Genomic DNA, 24,750 nt, shown 5'->3' with positions numbered 1-24,750 from the left:
TGGGTATTCAGCACTCAAAGGCCTATGGAGTATTTCAGGAGGCGTTTTCCAAGTTCGAAACCCAGACTCAGTTCTCCGAATCCGGCGAGTGTGGTCCAGACGGTGCCTTTAGATCCACAAGCCCAAGAACGTGCTCAGGACAGACGCAGCGGGGTGCTGGTGGGACGGGGTGCTAGATTTGCATCGGGGCGGGTGCGCAGAGTGCCCGGAAGCCCTCACACAAGCACTCTCCAAGCCTGGGCGCGGCCACTCAGAGCGCTAGGTCGGGAGCCTAGTCCCGCGCTCCGCTAGGAGTCCACAAGCGCCCCCTATCCTGGTCTACGCCTAGAGCAAGAACCGCGGGGTTCCTAGCTCGCCGCGTGCCCCTCTGACCCGGCCCCGCCCCCCAGCGGCCGCGAGTGGCAGGCGGAGCGCTAAGAGAGGCGCCCTGGGCGTGCAGCGCCGTCTCTCCTTCGTGGGGGGAGCGGGACGGAGGGGCAGGCGGGAGAGAGGGAAAGCCGGATCCACTGGCTAGCGAAGAGCTGCATGCAACCGGTGGGAGACCCGGCCGGCTGGGACTAGGGCTCGGACTCGGGCTGTTTCTCGGCGAGTCCCTGGCTGCGAGTGCGGACGGCCCGGAGGCGGCAGCTCTGAGCTGGCAGGCGGAGGGCTGTCTCCCGCGCCCGCCTGCCCGGCGCGGTCCGAGGATGCGGGGGGGCGATGCCCGGGGCCAGGGACGCGCTCTGTCACCAGGCGCTGCAGCTGCTGGCCGAGCTTTGTGCCCGTGGGGCCCTGGAGCACGACAGCTGCCAGGATTTCATCTACCACCTGCGGGACCGCGGCAGACCCCGGCTCCGGGACCCAGGTGAGTGCCGCCGACGCCCGGAGCGACCGAGGGCCCGACGCTGGGTGTGGGGCCGCGCCAGGGCCTGAGGCAGAAGAGCTAAGCAGACAGGGGTTGGGGGACGGCGACCACCGAGTCTGGGGCGGGGATCGGGGTCCAGTGCTTCATGGCCTGATGCTGGAACCGGGCGTGGACCCCGGCGGAGGAGACTGCTGCGCTGAGGCCGCCCGGGTGGACTGGAGCAGGATTGGAGGGACCACACCCGCCACCTGCGCTCCGGTCACTGGGGTTCCTGGGGACAGCTCTGGAGTGCTGTCCTCCACTTCTCTGGCTGTGCGCTCTGGGTGAGGGGAGGCCGCGGCGGCCTCCTGAGCCGTGAGAAGGGAAATGATGCCGAAGGAAACTCTGGGAAGTTGGGAGTTGGTGACGGCCCCGGGTTACGTCTGGATCCCACTGGGTGCGGATCCTTCCCGCTCCGGAACTCCTAGTTTTTTTCCTTGGGCTGAGGTGAGAAGGGCGGGGCAGGATCCTGCGTTAGGTCGGCCACTGGAAGCTCTGGGTCACCGGCTGCCGGGCCTGAGCTGGTCCCCGCGGGGTGTCCAGAGCGGAGGCTGCCTGGGCCTGGGCTCTCAGCTCCATCAGCTGTCCCTGCTGAGCACACCTGGGTGGTTGTCTTCGCCGATTATGGTCTGTGTACCTGTAGTTTATCCCTAGTGAAAGTTGCGAAGCTTTTAACTTTGCAAAGTTCATTTATTTTTGGCATTTGACCAATTAAGGTCGGAGGAGCGAGTTTAGTGAAGTCATTTGTTTTCTTCACTGGCCCTGGTCTCACGTCATCCCATCCACTACTGATTACTGGAGGACATGTTCCTTCCAAATGTTTTTTTGAGATGCTTCTCACTGGTAGAATTTTTTTATTTTTATTTTTTAATATTCTCCTAACGAAAATACAACAGAAAGAACCTTGCGACTGAATTGTTAAAAATGGAGTGAGAAAATGGCCTTTCCTCTGATATTTCTATGTATAAATACTGCAAATGAGCGATTGATGGGCAAATGATCTACTATGAGCTTACCTCTTTAAGCAAACTCATTATAGAAATATCCCTGTTCCAAATGATAATTCAGAGAATTATTTGATTCATAAAGAGGTTCACACTGAGCCTTACTTAAATAGCATGTCCTTGGTAATATACTCAAAGAGGGCCTGTGGGGAGAGAGGCAGTCATTTATTAAAAGTTTATACCAGATTTTACCTTTCTCACTGATCTTTCCCTTTCTGCTTGTAGTTTCATCAGTTAAGTTTATCAGATGATCACTAAGTTGTATCTTCAAAGTTGAGAAATACTGTTGATCCCAAATGAATTTCCTGGAGGTTTAATGTCCAGTCTGTGTGTGGCTGATTGCTGGATGCAATGTACAGCATAGACCACAAGCATGCAGAAAAGAATACCTCATCTCATGAGCTCTGGAGTTCCAGGATGGGGTCCTCCGTGGGGAAACTTTTGTCCTTAAATAGCAGGAACAAGAAAATTATTGAACAGGCTTCACCCAGATCAAGTTTTAGTGTTTAAATTGCCTGGGCTTGCCAGTTTACTTCCTTATCCCACATAAGCCTTGGTTTGTCAAGAGAAGATGGATGAGGCCTATTTCTGAATCACTTGTTTAACACTTCACTTTTTTGGCACATTTTCTGCCTGGGCTTGTTTTAGTCCAGAGGCTAGATTCCATGTTCTCATGTTCTCTTCAGACACTGCACTGGGCAGCTAATGAGGGAGACTTTCGAGGAGATTCCTTACCAAGCAAATCTCATTTCTTTGCTAAGGACTGTCTGTCGCTAAGAGACTGCCTTGCTTTTTGAAAGAACTGCTTCGCTTTCCCAAAGTAGGGCACCTGGATTTTGAGGTAACCCTATATCCCGCTAAGCTCTTGGCTGGCACTAGTTTGTTCTTGCCTACTCACCTAAAGGTTGATGGTTTGAACTCACCCAGCAGTGCCATGAAAGAAAATATGGTGACCTTCTTCTGAAAAGACTAATGCCAAGAAAGTCCTATGGAGCCATTCTGCTCTGCAGTATACCACCTTGCCATGAGTTGGTTTGGTTTCTTGGTTTTATGCCTGACTCTTTGGGAAATGTCAGGAAGTAACCTACTCATGAGGCCTGGTGAGGGGGACACTGAGTGTAAGGTGACAGCCAATAAGATAGAAGACAACACTCTTCTAGAATTATTCAGCTCAGACCAGAAATATCTCATTTCCTTCTTTCCTCTCCTTACCCATGTTAATTTTTACTTCTGACACATTTGTTCTTCTCTGAAGCTGTTTGACCATCCAGGCCAGGTGAGGCTTTGATCTCTGAACTCTGAAGTTTAGTAGCTGGAGTAGCTGTACCATATAGTACTATGTGAATGGTGCCTCTCTTATTCTGTTGTATGAACCACAGGTCGCTAGAGAGAGTCATCTCTATCAAGTGGTTGACTTCCATTTCTGCAAATGAAGTCACCTGGATGTCATGTTTCAGCTTTCTCTGGCTATTGACTGCCCACAACCACCTTAAGTAACTTTGGTTTTAAAAGAAAAAAAAGATGGAATCCCCTGTGGACATCAGAGTGGTACTACATCTTGAATATTTGTTAATTTTTTCAGAGATGGAGTGAAACTATGTTGTAGACCAGCAGTCTCAGCCATCAGAAGAGTTATTCTTTGCCTAGGCAGTTGTAACTCTACTTAGGGAGCATAGTACTGAGTCTTCCCTCACTTCGGGCTAACAGAGAACTTGATAAAAGTATAATTTTAAAATATGAGGCTAAGTCACAATTGGAACTGTAATTCCTCACCTAGTCTTTCGTCTGTACCAGTTTGTGAAAGGTAAAGTGCTAATACTTAAATCAGAGTATGGGAGCAATTGGAATACTTCTGTTGGATGCCGTTTTGTGATGATGTAGGATATAAACTTGTAGATCTTGTCAATCTCAAAGAGTTTCCATCAAGGCAGGGGGAAGAACAAGTGCGAAGTCCTAAGATAGGAGCATCGTTGATGTGTTTCAAGAAACAGTGACTTCAAGGGTGTCTAGAGCAGAGTTGTTGTTGTTGTGTGCCGTTGAGTTGGTTCGGACCCATAGCAACCCTGTACAGAGCAGAGTTAGAGAGATGGAAAGTGATAAGAATTATCATCAACGGTTGGAGGGGGCATATTATATAGTACTTTTTAAAACATTATAAGGACTTTGGATTTTACTCTGAATGAAATGAAAAGCCAATAGAAGGTGTTCAACAGAAAAGTGACAACTTTTTTGGCTGCTGAGTTGAGAAAAGATTGTAGAAGGGTTAGGATGAAGACAGAAAGCTGATAGGAGGCTATTGCAGTGATCCAGACAGAAGGGATAATGGTTTGGACCAGGGTAGTTGTGATGGAGGTAGTGAGAAGTAATTCAAAATGGACAGAATTAGAAGGTTCAGCTTCTAGAAGTTGTTGATGGAATGGTTGTGAGTAGTGAGAGAAGAAGGGTTAAGGATGACTCCAAGGTGTTTCCACCTAAGCAAATCCATTTACTGAATATGAAGTAACAGGGTTGAATGGAGAGGTAAATCAGAAGGTTTCTGTTATATTTTTGAAAGTTTTGTTTTTATCCATGTTAAGTGTGCGAGTCTTCTTACATAGCTAAACTTTCTTGTAGTTCAACAGTGACTTGAGTCATGGATGTCTTATTTATCAGCACCATGATTATACTTAATGAACGAGGACTTCACTGTGTTTCCTCAAGTGCCCCATTTGGTTGTAGGATATTTATTATTAGAAGGTTTTTTCTTATATGGAATTAAAAGCTCTTTTTAACTTTTACTCATTAATCTTGATTGTGCTTTTTTTGTTTCCATATCTGGAAAAGAAAGGAATATCAAATCATGTGATTTCTTAGTTTTAGGAATATTTTACTGTTTTCCTCTTAAGTCTTATGATACCAACAATGCCTGTGTCAAGCAGTTTATGTTGGTCATTTCATTTAATCCTCATAGCTATTCTAAGACCTTGCTGCTCAAAGTGCTGGTTTGTGGACCAGCAGCATCAACAGCATCTGGGAACTTGTCAGAAATGCAGAATCTCAGTCTCACCCAAGATCTGCTGAATATGAATATGTATGTTACCAAGATCTCAGATGACTCATAGGCACATTAAAACTTGAAAAGCACTGTTAAAAGAGATTGGTGTACTTGGGTTCAGAGAGGTAAACTAGCCCAAGGCCATGGGTTTCTATCAAAAAGAAAAAAAAAAGTTGGCTCTAAATCAAAATAACTTTTTAGGTAGGCTTATGCATACACAGAATTTAGGAGTTTTTTTCAATGAATTGTGTCCTAGGTTTTTTTCATAAGAACCATTGCTAGACCTCCTTTCTCTATTTTGCACTTACATAATGATTTTGAAATGTAGATGAAATTCTGTGTAGTTATAAGAATCCATCTCAGTATTTTTGATACAAATTCTGTTATCCAGGATCTTGGTTTTCCAGTCTTGTGTTTCTGGAGACTTTTCTGAGTCCCCCCCTTCCGCCTGTGTCTGTCTATACCCAGAGTCTAGAAAATGTCCACCACATCAGGGTGGACATAACTCATCACTAGTAATTCGTCTTTCCTCATGGACTTTATTCTATCAAGAGAAACTTTATTCTAGACCAATGGTTTTTTAACCTTGGCTGTACATTAGAAACACTTAGGGAGCTCTAACAAGTGAACAAATAATAATATAACAAACAACACAAAGCTAGCTATGCCTGAGTTCTTCCCTAGACTAATTAAATCAGAATCTGTGGGAGTGGAGCTTGGTGTCAGTATTTTGTTCCTCAGTGGAGTCTTGGTTTGGCACTGCTGGAAAAGCATTGGACTGATACCAACAAGGGTGGCAGTTCAAACCCACCAGCCACTCCTTGGAAACGCTCTGTAGGGTTGCCATGAGTCTGAACCAGCTTGATGGCACTAACAGCAACAACAGTTGATTCTAATGTACAGCCGGATGGTGAGCATCTCGCAAGACCATCAGGCAAGTGATGAATCCACCTCATTCTTTTCAGCTCAGCTCACCTTCTTTGCAAAATTAAGAAAGATAGTATCAAACCAGGGGTTTTGACTTGCATTCTTGGACAATTAATACTCCAGTAACTGGTTCTTAACTTTATTTTGGCAATATTATCCCAACTTTTTCATTTGAGGATTCAAAAAATATGAGACTTTATGATGCCCATCCCATTAGGGAAAAAACAAAAAAGACCAAATTGACAAAATATTTCCCAGATAGCGTTTCATGAAAAGGGTAGAATGTGGAACCTTCATGAGGGCACCTGTCACCTTGTGTTGAATTATAATGAAGTCACTTATTAGAAGATGTGCATGTAAGACAGTAATTAAATGTAATTTTCAAGGAAAATCTCCAAAATAATCATTAAAATCAAATATTAGCCCTAATTCAAATTTTCAAAGATAGTTGAGAGCCAATCTTAAAGAACTGATTTTTTTGTGAATAGACACTGTGTGTGATTATGCACAGTGGGATTAATTTTCTAAATTAATGTTAATTGCAATCAGGAAATAGTCTTCTAAGGAATGAGTGGCATATTGAAGGCACAATATGTGAAGATCTCATTTGCATTTACTTCAGTGGCATTTAAGAGCTTCTTCATAAATATTTTATTTAAACAAGTGTGTTTTCATCTCTGTGGGATTCCTCTACATGGGCCAGTGAGTGGTTTAGTCATGAGGGTAATTACCAGGAGGGGAAAACAAAAGCAAATTGTGGTAAAGAAATCACTGGCAGCACTGTGACCAACGAGCTCTTTCAGAGTAAACAATCCAAAGGACAAACTTCTTGATGTGGGCTAAGTTATCAAGGAAAAATTAAGCTGATACCTAAGAGAAATGACCTTAAAAAATTCCTGTGAAGTATGGAACACAGGCATTGCTCTGACTGAGGAAGCATCCAGGCACTTTTGATGTTTTATGTGTGTATGTGCCATTCCATATGGTGGGCTTACAAAAACCACATGATCACTTCTGAAGGGACCTTGATAACATAAATATAAATATAGATAATATTTGCCAACTCAGCCTTTTTCAAGTGTACAGTTCAATCAACTTTACATCCCCATAAATAAAAAATTCAACGTTATTTAAACAATGATGACCTCCCCTGATCGCTCCTGCCCCTGGTTACCACTATTAAGCTTTGATCTCTAAACATTTGCATATTTTAGGTATTTCGTGTTAGTGAAATAGTATAATTTTTGTCCTTTTGTGATTGACCTGTTTCACTCCGCATATAACAATTTCAAGGTTTATTTATGTTTCATGCATCAGAACTTGACTTCTCTTTATGGGAGAGTAGTATTCTGTTGTATATATATATATATATACCACATTTTGTTTATCCATTTATCTGCTGATGGACAGTTGGATTGTGTCCACTTTGGGCTGTTGTGAAATATGCTATAATGAACATTGGTATAGATGTACCTGTTTGTGTCACATGCCAAAGTTTATAGCAAAAGAGGAGGAGTTTAGTTGGAAACACAAGTGGAAGAACAGTCTTATTCTTAAAAGAATAAGTATAGAGTATATATCAGCAGAGAATATGAGAAAGATGTTTACCTATGCTTTATTGATTACGTGAAGGCTTTCGATTGTGTGCATCATGACAAGCTATGGACAACATTTCAAAGTATGAGTATTCCAGAACACTTCATTGTACTTCTAAGAAATCTGTACCTGGACCAAGAAGCAGTTGTTCAAACAGAGCATGGGAACACTGAATGTTTTAAAATTGGGAAAGGTGTGTGACAAGGTTGTGTTCTTTCACCATACTTATTCAACCTGTATGCTGAGCAAATAATATGAGAAGCTGGGTTCTATGAAGAAAAACGTGGCATCAGGATTGGAGGAAGACTCATTAACAACCTGCGATATGCAGATAACACAACCTTGCTTGCTGAAAGTGAAGAGGACTTGAAACATTTACTAAGGTATGGATTGCGTCTCAATTTCAAGTAAACAAAAATCCTCACCACTGGACCAATAAACAACATTCTTATCAACGGAGAAAAGATTAAAGTTATCAAGGACTCCATTTTTCTTGGATCACCTATCAACGCTCGCAGAAGCAGCAGTCAAGAGATCAGAGGCCATATTGTATTAGGCAAATCTGCTGTACAGGAACTTTTTAAAGTGTTGAAGAACAAAGATGTCAGCTTGAGGACTAAGGCACCTGGCCAAAGTCATGGTATTTTCAGTAACCTCATATGGATGTGAAAGCTGGACAGTGAATAAGAAAGATTGTAGAAGAATTGATGCCTTTGAATTGTGGTGTTGGAGGAGAATACTAAAAGTGCCATGGACTGCCAAAAGAATCAATAGATCTGTTTTGGAAGAAGTGCAGCCAGAGTGCTCCTTGGAGGCCAGGATGGCTAAACTTTATCTCTCATACTTTGGGTTATTGTCAGGAGGGAACAGTCGCTGGAGAAGGATGTCACACTGGGTAAGATGGAGGGTCAGAGAAAAAGAGGAAGACCCCCAATGAGATGGATCGGCCAGGTGGCATCATTGATGGACTCAAGTGTGGCAGCGGTAGTGAGGTTGGCCCAGGATCAGACATTGTTTTTTCTGCTGTGCATGGGGTCGCTATGAGTCGGTTCCGACTCGATGACACCTGACAACAACAACAGTATATCTTTGAAGTTCCAGGGTGCTGCAAAGAGTTAACTTGCTTACTGCTTGCCTGCTATACTAAAAGGTTGGAAATTTGAGGGTCCCACCCCAGAGATGCCTTCGAGTCATAGTTTGGTGCTATGAGTTAATGCTCTGGACTTTAAAGTCAGGTTGAATTGCAAAGTTGGCAGTTCAGGCTCACCAGCTATTCCTCGGAAACCCTATACAGGGTCGCTGTGAGTGGGAAGCAACTCAATGGCACATAGCAACAATAACAACCCAGAGACCCCTTAGATTTTTCAATGAAAATTCCTTAAAAAACCCTATGGAGCATAGTTGTACTGTGGCACACATGGGGTTGATATGAGTCAGAGTCATTCTGATGACAACTGTGATTCTGAATATGATTACTATTTGAGTTGTGAAAAGCTTTTCCATATGATAATTGATCTTCCTTGTGGTTGTACATGTGTATCACAACCTTTCTTTCAAGTGTTTCATTCAGTTGGCTCTGTAAATGACTTTGAGCTAAAGCAAACCCCAAAGACTAGGTTGTACAATTCCCCTTGAAATATTTATGTGTGCTTCTCCATGCATTTTATCACCCCAAAACATTTAAATCAACATTAATATAACGCTACCTGAAAGAAACAACTCACCCAGCAAATCAACATGATAGAGTAGAATAAGAAGAAAGAGCTTGGGATTTCAGATTTGAGCCAGTACTTACTAGCTTTGCAATATTGAGAAAATTCATCTCTGAAAATGGGAGTACAAAGTTGTTAAGGTTGGTGCTGCACAGAACCTAGAAAGAGCTCAATGAATGGGTGTTAGTATCACTTGCCCACATTTCTTTTCAGCCTTGGTCCTTGAGCATGCATATGTTTTATCTATTTGTAACCATTTGTAGAAAAATATCTAGTCTACTGTTTTTGTAAACTTAGCTTTTTATCGCAGTTCTATCCCTGAGCCAGTTATTTAATTGCTGTGTCCTAGTCTCCTCATCAAAATGGGTTGCTAGTATCTGGATTGGAGTCCTGGTGTGGCACCATGGGTTAAGGCGCTGTACAGCAAGTTTGGTTTGAATTGAAGGTCAGTGGTTCAAGCTCACCAGCTGCTCCTCAGAAACCCTATACAGGGCTCTACAAGCTGGAACTGACTGCATAGCACTTAACAACAACAACAGTATCTGGATTACTAGTATCCATACAAAATGCAAGATACCTGATTTAATTTGAATTTCAGATAAACAATGGAGAATATTGAATTGGATTTACATGTACTTATATTGAATATTAGGAATTCTGATAGCGTAGTGATTACGAGTCAGACTGCAGTGTGAAACTACTAGCTATTCCACAGGAGAAAGATAAGGCTTCCTGCTTCTTCAGAAACCCTATGCAGGGTCTCTATGAGTTGGAGCCGATTCAGTAGCACACAACCACCACACCACCATATTGAATAATTAAGAAGACCTGATGATGCTGAGAGTTAGATGTTGGGCCTACCAGCCGCTTCGCTAGAGTGCTCCCTTAAAGATGTATAGTTTCAGAAACTCTGTATCAGGTCACTGGGAGTTGAAATTGACTCAAAGAAAGAGGGCTTGGTAACACTAAATCTGTTGCTATGAAACTCAAATTGAACTGGGTGTCCTGTATTTTTGTTTGCTAAATCTGCAATCCCATGCTAGCCTTTATAATGCATGTGCAATACTTTCTGGAGTACCTGACATATAGCAAATGCTCAGTAAAAGTTAGTCATTATCAGTATTCGTTGATCATTGTCATTAATATCACATTCAAGTAAACTTTTGCTGAAGATAATTTAAAAATGACTGTAACAGTACATCAACAGGGAACTGCCAGATTCATGTTGGATCAGATGACAACGTGCTAACATCAGATGGATCTCTGCTGAAAGCAGAGAACCAGAAAGATGTTTACCTAAGCTTCACTGACTGCACAAAGGCTTGCGGTAGTGTGGATCATGACAAGCTGTGGATAACATTGCTAAAATGGGTGTTCCAAAATACTTAACTGTGCCCATGAGGAGAACATAGACTAAGAGACAGACGTTCAAATAGAACAAGGGGATACTGAATGGTATAAAATCAGGAAAGATGTGCACCAGGATTGTATTCTTTCATCATAATTATTCAATCTATATGCTGAGCAAATAATCCAAGAATATGGGTTATATGAAAAAGAACATGACGTCAGGACTTGAGGAAGACTCATTAACAATCTGCCATGAAGATCTAAGACCATTAGGTCTAAGACTCATTAACAACCTGCCATGAAGATCTAAGATCTTCAACCTTATGTTGAAGATCTAAGACCACAGCCTTCGGTATAAGTTGTACCTTCAGGTTAAGAAAACAAAACTCCTCACCATTGGACCAATAAATAATATCATAATAAATGTAGAAAAGTTTAAAGTTGTCAAATACTTCATTTTGCTTGAATTCACAATAAACACTCATGGAAGCAGCAGTCAAGAAATCAAGTGACACGTTGCATTAGGCGAATCTGCTGAACAAGACTTCTTTAAAGTGTTCCAGAGCAAAGATGTCACTTTGAGGACTAAGGTGTGCCTGATCCAAACTATGATATTTTCAATTGGCTCATATGCATGTGAAAGTTGAATAAAGAAGACTGTAGAGTAATTGATGCATCTGAGTTACAGTATTGGAGAAGAATATTGAATGGACTGCCAGAGAACAAACAAATCTGTGTTGTTCAAAGTACAGTCAGAATGCTCCTTAGAAGCCAGGATGCTGAGACTTCCATCTCTTGTGCTTCAGACATATTATCAGGAGGGACCAGTCCCTGGAGAAGGACGGCATGATTGGTAAAGTGGAGGGTCAGAGAAAAAGGAGAAGACCCCAATGAGATGGATTGGTGTAGCAGCAGCAGTAATGGGCTCACGCATAACAACAGTTGGGAGGATGGCTCAGGACTGGGCAGTGTTTCTCTGTTGTGCAAGGGGTTGCTATGAGTTGGAACTGACTCGAGGACATCCAACAAAACAGCAATAATAGTTATTGCTATTATTATTATAAGTTTTCTATTATGAACATCCATTGTGTAATTGTTTTGAAGACTATATAATATTAAGTTGTTTATTACTATAAATTATTATAAGGCGCTCTGGTGACATTATAGGTTACACATTGGATTACTAACTGCAAGGTTGGCAGTTCAAACAAGCCAGTGGCTCTCAGGAAGAAAGATGAAACTTTCTGCTCCTATAAAGATTTTTAGCCTCAGATACCCTGTATAGGGACACTCTGATTCGATAGCAGGATGTCTTTTTTTTTTTTTTTTTAATAGAGTATTATAAATAACTTATGTAAAAATTATTATATCTATGTAGTACGCTACTAGATTGAAGTTGTCAAGAATATCATTTTACTTGGATCCACAATCAATGCTCAATGAAACAGCTGTTAAGAAAGCATTTTGCATTGAGTAAATCTGCTGAAAGAAATCTCTCTAAAGTGTTAAAATATATATATATATCTTTTTGAAGACTTAGGTGTGCCTTGTACAAACTGGTATTTCCATTCACCTCATCTGCATGTGAAAGCTGAATAGTGAATAAGAAAGATTGAAGAAGAATTGATGCCTTTGAATTATGTGTTGGTGAAGAATATTGAATATACCATAGACTTCCAGAAGAACGAACAAATCAGGTTTGGAAGAGTACTACTGGATTGCTCCTTAGAAGTAAGGACATGCTATACTTTGGACATAGTATGAGGGAGACCAGTCCTTAGAGAAAGACATCATGCTTGATAAAGTAGAGGGTCAACAAAAAAGAGAAAGATCCTCAACAAGATGGATTGACACAATGTGTGCAACAGCGGGCTAAGATACAGCAATGATTGTGAGGGTACAGGACCAGCAGTGTTTCATTCTGTTGTATATAATGATTTATGAAGAGTTGGTTCCAACACTACTGCACCAAACAACAACTGTACTGCATCCCTCTAGGGAAAATTTCTTAGTGGCAAATTATCAACAGTGTGCTCCAGTTGTTTTCTAGGAGATCTATACCAGTTAGCTCTACTACATGTCAACAGTACATCCAGTAGCATTAAGACGACCAAACAAAAGATAACTAATTGCCATTGAGTCCATTCTGAGTAATGGTGATACCATTAATGATAGTAGAACTGTGCCCCATTGGGTTTTCAATGGTTGTGACCTTTCTGAAGTAAGTCTCCAGGCCTTTCTTCTAAGGTACCTCTGTGTGGGCTCACATTGATAAACTTTTAGTTGGCAGCTGAGAACTTAAACAGGTCACACTATCCATTAAGTGATGTTGTTGTTAAGTGTCGTCAAGTTGTTCCGACTCATGGTGACTCTGTACTGGGTTTCCAAACAGTGACTGGTGAGTTTGAACTGCCAATCTTGTGCTTCAAACCGACCTAGTGGTCCAGTGCATTAGCCCTCAGCACCACAGGAGCACTAAGTGATATAATTTGAGTAAGAAAGTTGGCTAATTTAACAGCTTTTAAGTAGTTGTCTGATTGTTGTTTCAATTTGTATTTGTTTTTGTTAGTAAGATAAAATATTTTAATCCTGCTTGTATTTCTTCTTATGTGAATTTTCTGTTTATTTGCTATCATATACTAGTTTATTTTTCAGAATTTTGTTGTTTTTCTTAGCAATTTGTGTTAGTGAGCATGTAAATATTTCTTTGAATGAACTCATAGAAGGAGTACTATGTAATGAATGAAATCAGATTATCTGACTGTAATCAGTCATAAATACTAGACTGGCTTTTAAAATTTAAGGGGTGCATCAACAAATGAAGATTCTCTGTAACATTCTCTCCAGTGCTGTCTTTATTTACATAAAACGTGAAAAAAATAAAAGTGTTGTTATATAACTTGGATCGTGAATTTGTTCTCTCTTTTCTAAGCCTCACCTCTAGCACTCAGGTAGTCTTTAACTCAACCAAAAAGATCCTGGGTAATGCAGCGGTTGAGCGCTTGGTGACTAACCAAAAGGTCAATGGTTTGAACACACCAACCGCTTTACAGAAGAAAGATGTGGTCATCTGTGACGATTATAGCCCTGGAAATCCTATGGGAAAGTTCCATTCTGTGCTATAGGGTCACTGTAAGTGGAGTCAACTCTCTGGCAATGGAGTAGCCTAGCCACGCTGATCAGAACACTTTTCTAATTATAATGAACTCCAAACAGCATTCACTGAGTGCCTGTTAGTGCTGATACTAGGTTAGGCATCAGTGCCTCAAAAATACATTAGACATGGTTGCTGCCCCATGGGATTGAGATAAAATAATTGCAATTAATAAAATACAGGAAGGGAAATGTAAGCTGGATACAGTACAAGAAAAGAGAAGTAATTGGCTGACTCGGTGGAAGAGGCCCTGGTAGCACAGTGGTTAAAGTGGCCATGGTCACTGAAAGGTTGACAGTGTGGCCTCACCAGCTTCTCCATGGAAGAGAGGTGGAGCAGTGTGCTTCCCTAAATATTTGTTGTTATTATCCTTGAGTGCCGTAGACTTGATTCTGACTCATAGCGACTCTGTATAGGGTTTCCAAGTAAAATGACTGGTGGGTTTGAACCATAGACCTTGCAGTTAGCAGCCCAGTGCTTATCCTACAGCACCACACCAGGGCAGCCTTGGAAGCCCTACTGAACAGTTTGGCTGTGTCCTGTGAGCCAGAATTGACTTAATGGCAGTGGTTTGATTTTGGGGGAAAAACAGGAAAAGGGATGTCTGAGTGGCACAAATAATTAAGTGCTTGACTACTGCCTAAAACATTGGTGGTTGGAACCCATCCAGAGGTACCCTGGAAAAAAGGCTTGGTGACTGCCTCTGAAAGGTCACAGCCTTGAAAACACTTTGGAGCATTTCTACTCTGCACACATGGGTCTCCTTGAGTTGGCATTAACTTGATGGCAACTGTTTGGGGTTTTTGTGTTTTGGGGTTTTTTGCCTTTGTATTTTAATTTTAAGAGAGAATGACTTCTTGGGAAAAGTAAGTGGCATGTGTGTTGGAATATTGAGACTTGAGTCCTTTCTAATAAACAGTGTCAGATCATGGAGGTCCCAGAATGTCATTGTCAAACTCACGCTGAGGACTGGGTTGGAGCACTCTGACACAGGAGCAGTGAGGAAACTTCGATTTACTCTAATGAGCCCAGAGATCTGTTCAACAAAGCATACCAGATGATTTGGGCTGAGGAGGTTCTGTGAGGGCAACTTCTTAAGTCTTTCAGCTCCTCATGGAATTATCTCAGGTTGGCAATGATGGTCTTCTGTCCTGTAGGGTGAAGTCTTGACAGATTGGAATCACTGAAAGAGAAACTACCAAGCTTTTATGTCCCCAATCATGTCACTAATTACCTCAGACAGTTGTAAAGATCGCCTTTAGCAAGCTTATTCATCTGGTTCAAACGTCTGAGTTTCAGATAGCATTTCTGACTATGCTAACAGTGACACTTTGATACCCTGGTATTATTTAATGTAAAAGATACATGTTCCATTGTATTGCAACTTCTCAGTCTGAGGATATGTACAGTCCTTTTTCTATGATACTAGAAGGGAGTAAATATGGAGTAAACATAATAGGCCTAGGTAATGCCTACCAAGTCATACTGTGAAGAAGGTTCTTTCTTCTATATACAGATGCTGCCAAGCAGGACACAATATTTTTAAATAATTGAGTTGAATGCCCTTATTAGGTCATACACTGTCCACTTTTTGTGCCCCCCTGCCACCACATACAATTTGCTTATCGTATTTATGGGACATGACTGCTGAAGACATTTTAGTATGCATCTCAGCTAGCGCACTGGAGCCTCAGTGAAAGATTTTAAACTTTAAATTGAGGTCAGCAGCATTGTCTCTTAATTAGACTATGCTGGACACTTGAAAGTTTCATTGGTCACATAGTAATTGAGGACACTATTTACTCTTCAGATATTAACTGAGCCACTACTATCTTACAGGTTGTATTCTAGCTGTTGTAGATTTCCTAGAAACAGCATTCTAGATACATCAGGGAACCAAATAAGAAATTTTCAAAATGCTTTCTGTCATGGAAGTTACATGTTTGCGATGAGAAATAACAAGATATCATGTAGATAAATAAATACATTATATGATATGTTGTTGATGTTAGGTGCTGTTGGGTAGGTTCCGACTCATAGCTATGCACAATGCACTATGCATGATAGTATGAATCGCTGTCCAATCCTGCGCCATCCTCATAGTTGTTACTCTTGAGCCCATTGCTGCTGTCACTCTGCCAATCCATCTATTTGGGGGTCTTCCTCTTTTTCGATGGTCCTCTACTTCATGGAGCATCTCCCTCCTGATAGCATGTCTGAGTGGGAGAGATGAAGTCTCACCATTCTGGTTTCTAAGAAACTGTTTCTCCTCATTTTGCGTTGTGCCTCATCAGCAAATGAAGGCACCACAAGCTTTACTCCATTTGCATCATCACAGTCAACTCTACTTTGAGAAGGCAGCTCTTTTCTAGCTGTATTTTGAGTGGCCTGAGGTGCTCACCTTCTGATATTGTATCTGACAATATTTTGGTGCTATTAATTACTGTTTTCATCTTCTGGTATCATATCTGACAATGTTCCACTGCTATTCATCAGATTTTCAGTGGCTAAATATTCAGAAGTAGTTCATCTCTCCTTCCTTGTCTGTCTTAGTCTGGAAGCTTTGCTGAAACCTGTCCACCATGGTTGACCCAGCTCTTATATAGAATATTGGTGGCATAACTTCCATCGTCATAGCAACATTCAAATCACCACAATATGCCAAACTGACAGGTGGGTATGGTATGTTAAATGCTAATAAGTACTAAAAAAAATAATAAAGCAAGGAAAGAAATGAGTGTAGACTGAAATGACATCACTGAAGGGCTGATGTCTGAACAAAGGTTAGAAAGAGAATAGGGGGCAAGACGTGTGCATTATCAGGAGGGAAAGACAGGGAAATAGTAGGTACAAAGGTCTTGAGGCAGGAGCATTCCTGACATGTTTAAGCATAAGCCAGGAGGCCACTGGGTTTGTGTGGAGTCTGCAAGAAGGAGAGTAATCATAGGTGAAGACAGAGAGGCGATGGCAGGCTGGTCAAGGACCCTATAAACCATCATAGAGGATGTGACTTTTATTCTGAGTAAGATGAGAAACCATTAGACAGTTTTAAACAGAAAAGAGAGATCATCTGACTTAGGCATAAAAAGGAATCCTGGTATGGTGCTGTATGATAAGCACTGGACTGTGAACCTCAAGGTTGGCAGTTCAAACCCACCAACTGCTCCTTGGAAACACTAAACAGGGTCACTATGAGTTGCAACCAACTGGGTGACACTTAACAACAACAGCAACAAGAGGCATAAAAAGGATCACTTTAATTAGCATATAAAAATGGATGTAGAAGGGTATGTGAAATCAGGAGAACAATTATGAAGCTATTTCTATAATCTAGGTGCAATAGTCTGGCTTAGACCAGAATGCTAGCAATGAAGGTAGACAGTTGGTCCCAGTCTAGAGAGCACAAAAGTACCAGGGTTTACTCATGAATGGTTGTAGTGTGAGAAAGAGAAAAATCAAGAATGATTCCAAGATTTTGCCATTAGTCAGTGAGGAGAATGGGGTTGTAAGAGATGAACATTTGAAGGGAATGATTAGGAACTCAGTTTGGATGTGTGAAGTAGGAAGTGCCCCAAGCAAGGCTATAGACTAGCAAGATGTATGTTTCAGCCTGGAGTTTGAGGATGCTGGAATGGGTATACGGATATGAGTTGTTGTTATTAAGTGCTGTTGAGTTGGTTCTGACTCTGTATCAGGTTTCCAAGAAGCCATTGGTGGATTTGAACCAGTGACCTTGTGGTTAGCAGTCCAGTGCTTATCCAGCTGTGCCACACCAGAACTCTGACAGATGTGAGAGTTGTTGACATGTTTTTTATTATAAAATGAGTCGGTCTGACTGAGAACCCCTAGGAAGGTAATGTGAATAGAGAAGAAGAGGGCCAGGACTGAGCACTGAAACTCTCCAGCACAAAGAGGTTGAGAGAATTTGAGGGGCCAACAAAGGAAAACTAATAAAGAGGGACCAGTAATGAGGGAGGAAGGCAAGGAAGAATGGCATCTTGGAAACCAAGAGGAAGGAAAAAATGTATCAAAGAAAGGAGAATAAACAGCTGTGTCAAAGGATACTGTTAGGTCAAGTAGAATGAAGACTGAATACATACCATTGCATTTAGTAACCTACCAGTGGAAGTCACATTGACAAGCAGTTTTGGTGGAGTGGTGGGAATAAGAACCTGACTGGAGTGGTTTTAGGAGAACGGGGAGAGAAGAATTAGTGGTATTATTATAAACCTTTCTTTCAAGGAGTTTTTCTGCAAACAAGAGTGGCAAAAAAGGGACAGTATCTGGTGAGGGAAGTGGAGTCAAGTGTTTGTTGTTGTTGTTGTTTATACGTGGAAGATATCAGCAAGGTCATGGGAAGGATCTAGTAGAAAAAAATCATGATGTAGAATAAGAGGGAAGGATTACTGTAATGATAGCCTTGAGTTGTTGTTAAGTACTGTGGAGTCGGTTCTGACTCATAGTGACCCTTCTGCACAGGGTTTCTGAGGCTGTAAATCTTTATAGACGCAGAATGCCTCATCTTTCTCCCACGGAACCGCTGGTAGTTTCGAACTGCCTACCTTGAGGTTAGCAGCCCGATTTGTAACTTCTCCTTGAGTAGGCAGTGGGATATAAGAAACATCAGTGTATGGTGGTGGTAGTTATGTGCTGTGGAGTCGGTTCTGACTCATAGCTACCTTGTACAAGGTTTCCAAGGCTGTAAATCTTTACAGGAGCAGAAAGCCTCATCTTTCTCCTGCGGAACAGCTGGTAGCTTCAAACTACTGACCTTGAGGTTCACGGCCTGATTCATTATCATTACGCTACCAGAGCTCCTGATGTTTAAAGCCAAGAAACCAGATGAAATAACCAAGGAGTGAATGAAGATAGAAAAGAAAGGTCAGACAACTGGTTAAAGGTCAGGAAGATGAGGAGGAATAAAAAGGTGACTAAGAAGGGAGCAATGAATGCTGTTGTTGTTGTTTAAGTGCCATTGAGTCAATTCTGACCCATAGCGACTCTGAAGAGCAGCTGGTGAGCTTGAACCACTGACCTTGCTGTTCAAATCAACATTGCAGTCCAGCGCCATTAACCCACAGCACCACACCAGGACTCCGGAGCAGTGGATAAAGTAGGAGAAATATAAGGAATGTGGTAGTCAGGAAGTGAAGAAAATATTGTTAGAAGAGGGAGTAATTGTCTAGGAGAAATATACTTGATAGGTCAAGTAAGGTGAGTCTGAGAATGGCATCTAATAACCTGGAGGCTCCTGATGACTTTGGATGAGTGATTTTGGAGGAATGGTGGGCAAGTGAGGTTTGTAAGAGTATGATTAGAGTTTTTTAAAAGAGGTTAAGAGGAGAGAAAATGAAAGTGAATACAAATAACCTTTTTTTGTGTTTTGTGAAGGAAAAGATAAAAAATTATTCAAAAGATGGAGAAAGGAGAAAATAGTTGCATGTTTGTGTGATGAAAAGAAGTTAAAAAATGGTGCAGAGGATTGTGCTCCTGGAGTGATATGCTTGAGTAGTTGGGATTTCCAACAGTTTATTTATTTTTCCAGTTAAGGTCGAGAATATGGGTACAAGTGAGTACATATGGTTTGAGAATCTTCGAGTTTTTTTTTTATGATTGTTTTCCTATTCTCAGTGAAATAAGAAGCAGCAAGTGAGAGTAAGGATAGAGTAGGAGGTGCTGGAGGTTTGAAAACAGGAGGTATAAATAATTGTCTAGGAAGCGGGAGAGAGTGAGTGGGTTAGGGATTTGGAGTTGGATGGCCAGTCAACATTAAGGCCCTACTTGAAGCTGGAGATCAAGAATTTAAAGTAATATCTATCAGTATAGTTGTGCATTCTCTCCCACTGTGTTCTACTTGTTTTCACAAGCATGGAAGAGGCAGAAATGTGCATTTAACAAGAGTTGTGCCTATGTATGACAGTGAAAGATGACCAAAGTGTGCATGGTGTATATAGAGCGGGCTGATTAAAATGATTGACATTTCATGTAAGAAAGGATGAAATTGTGGACTTGTGGGTGCTTTGGGATAGTGAAGAGAGGTGATAGAATTAATAATCGGAGGGTAGAACAGTTGTTGGTAATGTAGTGAAGAGGAGAGGCCCAGAGAATAAGATATTTAAAAACAAGATTATGGAGGGGTTGCACTTGCCTGTAATAATGACCAGATCATACAGTGAGGCTTTGAAGTAGACTGAAGGTACATGGATATTGAATTAACAACACAAAAAATATGGTAAAAGTCGTGCTGGAGAGAGGGACAGTGAGCCAGCGGAAAGGGAAAGAATCTTCCAGCAACGGAGAGAAGTGACCTGAGGGATGGTTGATGTCTGCAATGAGGTGGGTAGTTGAGGTGTGTTGCTCAGTCAGACCACATGAGAGTCATAGCCAGGAGATTTTAAAGGAAGTAATAGACTTTTAGTATTTATCTAGGTAGAAGTGATGCAGGGATATTTTTAAGACAGTGGATATGGAAAACAAGGGAGGTATTAAAACTGTTTAAGAGGTAAAATTGTTGAAGGCAGCAACATGAAGCAGAGGAATACTAATCCCCAAATTTATGGTCATATGGGAGAATGGTCATATGATTTATAAGGCTTACTAAAGGAACTCTGGTAGTGTAGTGGTTACAAATCGGGCTGCTAACCGCAAGGCCAGCTGTTCCGTGGGACAGCAGTTTGAAACTACCAGCTGTTCCGTGGGAGAAAGATGAGACTTTCTGCTCCCGTAAAGATTTACAACCGTGGAAACCCTATACAGGGTCGCTATGAGTCGGAACTGACTCCACGGCACATAACAACAACAACAGGTAGTCAAGGAGTCCAGATGGCGCTGTAGGGTAAGCACTGGACTATTAATCTCAAGGTCGGCAATTCACACCCACCAGCCGCTCCTCAGAAACCCTCATAGAGGGTCACTATGAGTCAGAACCAACTCAACCGCACTTAACAACAACAGGAAATTGAGCCTGTTTGGGGAGAAAATGAAATTAATTTAAAATTTACTGGTTTTGAAGATGTATATTAAAGCCTGGTGGAACTCTCCAGGGGGTAGTTGCCTGGTAAATCATTGGAAAGAAGTTACCGGAAAACAAAGAAAGTGCGAAATGGTTGGATTCTAAGGCCCATTCCAACTTGGAGGCTTTGGGGAAATAATTCTTAACCCCAGCTATTCACAGACTTACTTGGGAAAATTTGAAGACACGACTGCCCTATCCCCAGATTGACTCAGTCAGAGTCTTCCGGGGTGACACAAAAACTATCTCTGTTTATGAGTCTGATGTGCAATCAGGTTGCAGATTACATGCACTTATGGCCTTCATGGGTTGTGATGGCTTTTTTATAGCCATTGTCAAAATAAATGCTCAAACCATCTCTATAAAACTTTCATAGAATGGTAGGCCAGGAAATCCAAGCATGAAAATGCATTTACTATTTATCATTGATTCTTTTTACCATAGTGGGTGTTATATAGCTGCTGTTGGAGAAACTAATAATAAATTATGTTGAAATTTTAGTGATAGGAAATAAGTGTAGGTTCCTGCCACTAACCAAAATCATGATGTTATTTGGTGCTAAGCATGTAATAAGATTTTCATTTATTAATTTAGGATAACCATCCTGTAAATACAGTCTGTAAAGGTCAGAGAAGTCTGTGAGGTCAGAGAAGAACATGGTTTTTCCCATAGGCTATAAATCATTCATGCTAATATGCTCACTTTTCAGAAAAATCTGTGAAACAAAGAGAGAGGCTGAATATAAATAAAGAGGCCACATTAAAACCACTTTTAGCACTTTATTGACAAAATTCCAAGTCTAACACCTTTTCAATTCTGAATATTTCAAATAATATGAATGCCAACTGATAATTTAGTTGCTCTAGCTTTGCAGACATCCTGAATCATTTCAGAGGGTGTGAGAAAGCAAAGCTGTTTGCTTTTCTTTAATCTGTTCCATTGTAACTGCTAAATTAGATTAATGCCACTGTAATATCTCAAATTTATAGATCATCTTTCTTCTGTTTTTTCTTTAAAGTCCTTTGTGTGCGTTACTTTACTTTTAGATTCCTGGTAAGGAATCTACTTCAGAGAGATTCTACAATTACTAGAAAATCCCTTCCAAATGTTTCATTTTTTCCACTTCCATATGCTATTAGTAGGAACATTCATGGACTCTGATGCTTTAGAGGCCATTTGTGTGTGGATTACTGGATGCTTCTCTGGGGGGGAATCTAATCCCCATAGGTTCAAATGGAGAACCACTCTGCAGACCAATAAAGATTAAAATCAAAGCTCCTTTCCCTTTCTCTTAATTTTTATATTGTCATATGCTTCTGTAACTCAATCACAGCTGTCTCCCCAGTACCTAAGTACATGGGAATTGGAAAGTTCAATTGGACAAAACAAGAACTCTGTAGTGCATGCCTTTATAGTAAAAGCTGATGCCTTAGGCTTTGTGGCTGTATTCTATAGTGCAGCGAACCATCAGCAAATTGGATCTAGGGAAAGTCAGAGAAGTGGGTAATAACAGGGACATTAATAATGCAGTTTAGAACAAGAGGAAATGTCAGAGGAGGATCCCAGCTGGCACTATAGGACTTGAGACTTTATCTTAATTATTTTTACTTTTTTATTGTAAATTGAGTAAAGATTTAGAAAGCAGACCATCATTTTTACATTCAGCAAATCATGTACATTTTTCAATTCAGTGATTGTAATCCTTTCAGTGTAAAATCACTTATCCCGCTTCCTCCTGTATTTCTTGTTTTCATTCCTCTTTCTTTCCCAACCCTTCCGAATTTAGCCGTTGAGTCAGTGCTGTCCTTTTGATCTTGAATGGTTGACCAGTCTATGATGTACATACTTCACTAATGTTGTTGTCCCCCTATGTTAATTGTATAGAAATAGTTTCATTACATTTATTAAAACAGCAAATACAAAATATTTTTTAAAAATTTTATACTGATTTTGCTGTTCTTTTTATCAAAGGCTTGTGTTAATTAAACTGACATTTCTGTAATCAATATACTGGTCACAACGTTGTTGTTGTTAAATGCTATTGAGTCGATTCTGACTAATAGAGACCCTATACAGTGTTTCTGAGGAGCAGCTGGTGAGTTTGAACTGCTAAACAACATAAAAGTCATTAAATAAGCCTTATTTTAGGTTTATGAATGATAATAATAAACATAAACTTTAGCTTTTAATGAATGAAGCAGTATTTAAATATATGGTAAAATTTGTTAAAAACCACAACAAGTTAGCTAAATTAGAATTTAGCTAATGGAAAATTAGCATACTTCACTGAGAATTACATTCAGATACAGCTGCTCCTACTTGCTGTGGTGTCACCTCTGACTCATAGTGACCTTTATGGGGTTTCTGAGATGGTAAATCTTTATGGGAGCAGAAAGCTTCAACTTTCTCCCATGAAGTAACTGGTGGATTAGAACTATTGACCTTGTGGTTAGCAGGCTATTATGTATTGTAGCCTGCTAACCCTCTCAGATAAATAAAATATTTGTTTTATAAACAATGATAATTTATTATTAGAAATGAAATGATATATTAATAAAGCAATATACTGATTTTATTTATTTGAGCATTATGGCTATTTTCTGTTGTGGTGCTGTGGAATAATGCACTGTACCGCAAGGTCAGTTTGAACTGAAAGGTCGGCAGTTCAAATTCACCAGCCACTCCTTGGAAACCCTATATAGGGGTGTTATTCGTCTGAACCACGGCACTGAACAGCAACAGCAGCAACATGTTGTTGTTGTTGTTAAGTGCTGTGGAGGCAGTTCTGACTCATAGCGACCCTGTACAGGGTTTCCAAGGCTGGAAATCTTTACGGGAGCAGAACACCTCATCTTTCTCCCGCGGAGCAGCTGGTAGTTTCGAACTGCTGACCTTGCAGCTTGCAGCCCGATTTGTAACCACTACGCTACCAGAGCTCAGATAAGTAAAGTAGATAAATACATGACAAATAGAAATAATATAGTTAACATTTTTGATTTGTATGAAATATTTATGGCATTTTCTATCCCAAGATAAAAATAATGTTTGTGAAGCATATTTTAAGAAATCATCCATAAACAGGAAACCTTAAGGTAGTTTGGCAGAGAAGATTCATACAGGCTATTAGAATGGTGCCATGCTTTCTTTTCTCCACACTCACTGGTGAACAGTAGCATGCCAGCTCCCACCCTCATCCACCCCCAGGGCAGACCCTGCTTTGCAGGAGATTGGAGCCACTTGGTTGGGAGCCACACCAGTGAGAGACAAGGGCTGGTTGCTCTGCTTTGGTGCCTAGATGCAGGCAAACTCTCCTCCAGACCTACAGAATCCGTGAACCACCAGACCAGCATTTAACCAGTCACCCTGCCCCTGCTGCCCTGTGATCCTAACAGACACTGAAACCAGCTGAGTCAAGGACCTGCAGGAACTACTTCAGGACTGAGTGCCCTGAACTTAGATGAGACTGAGACCAATAGGATCTCCATCTAGGGCTAGAAAATCTGCTGCCACATTCCTTACACCCACCTCATGAGCTCCTTGCCTTGCAGGATCTCACCAGAGTTTTCTCCCTCCAAGTCCAACAGCTGCACTGGGTTTTTTTTGTTTTGTAGGGTTTTTTCTTTTTTTTCTTTTTCTTTTACTGTTTTAGTATTTATGTTTATTCATTTTCCTTCTCTTTAAATTTCCTTGAAATTTGTCCTTTCTCCATTTTTTTTTCTTTTTTTACTTTCTCCTGTTTCTCATTCCCTCTCTTTTTTATTTTCCCTTTTGATCTTTCTTGATTGCTCTACTTTTTGTCCCTTTTTATCTTCTCTTGCCCTGGTTTTTGTAAGTGTATTTAAAATTTCTTCCTTTTACTTCCTCTTCTATTTTTCTCTTCTTTAACTCCATTTTGCTGCCTGCCCCCTTTTCTCTTTTTAAGTTTCTTCCTTTTATTTTCTCTCTTAATTTTTATGTCTTTAGCTCCATTTTCCTGTCCCTCTTTTGTCTTCATACTTGTTATAACTATTTTTTTTCTTCTGATTGATACCTGTTTTTATTTCTTTATTGTCTTAATTATGTTCTCTTTTCATTGTTG

General features: G+C 40.8%; 1 protein-coding gene across 1 annotated transcript in view; it reads left to right on the top strand.

The window, feature by feature from the left end:
- The first annotated feature begins 525 nt into the window (after positions 1-525).
- Positions 526-24,750, top strand: part of SYT9 (synaptotagmin IX) — a 238,246-nt gene continuing 214,021 nt past the window's right edge. Inside the window, exon 1 of the mRNA XM_006870294.1 lies at positions 526-844. Within this exon, the coding sequence (XP_006870356.1) occupies positions 700-844 (145 nt within the window). The 5' untranslated portion in view covers positions 526-699. The remainder of the gene's footprint in view (positions 845-24,750) is intronic.

Source organism: Chrysochloris asiatica, unplaced genomic scaffold (genome assembly GCF_000296735.1).
Source record: "Chrysochloris asiatica unplaced genomic scaffold, ChrAsi1.0 scaffold00140, whole genome shotgun sequence".
NCBI classification, from domain to species: domain Eukaryota; kingdom Metazoa; phylum Chordata; class Mammalia; order Afrosoricida; family Chrysochloridae; genus Chrysochloris; species Chrysochloris asiatica.
Note: the sequence above shows the minus strand (reverse complement) of the source record. Positions and strands in the feature narration are given on the sequence as shown.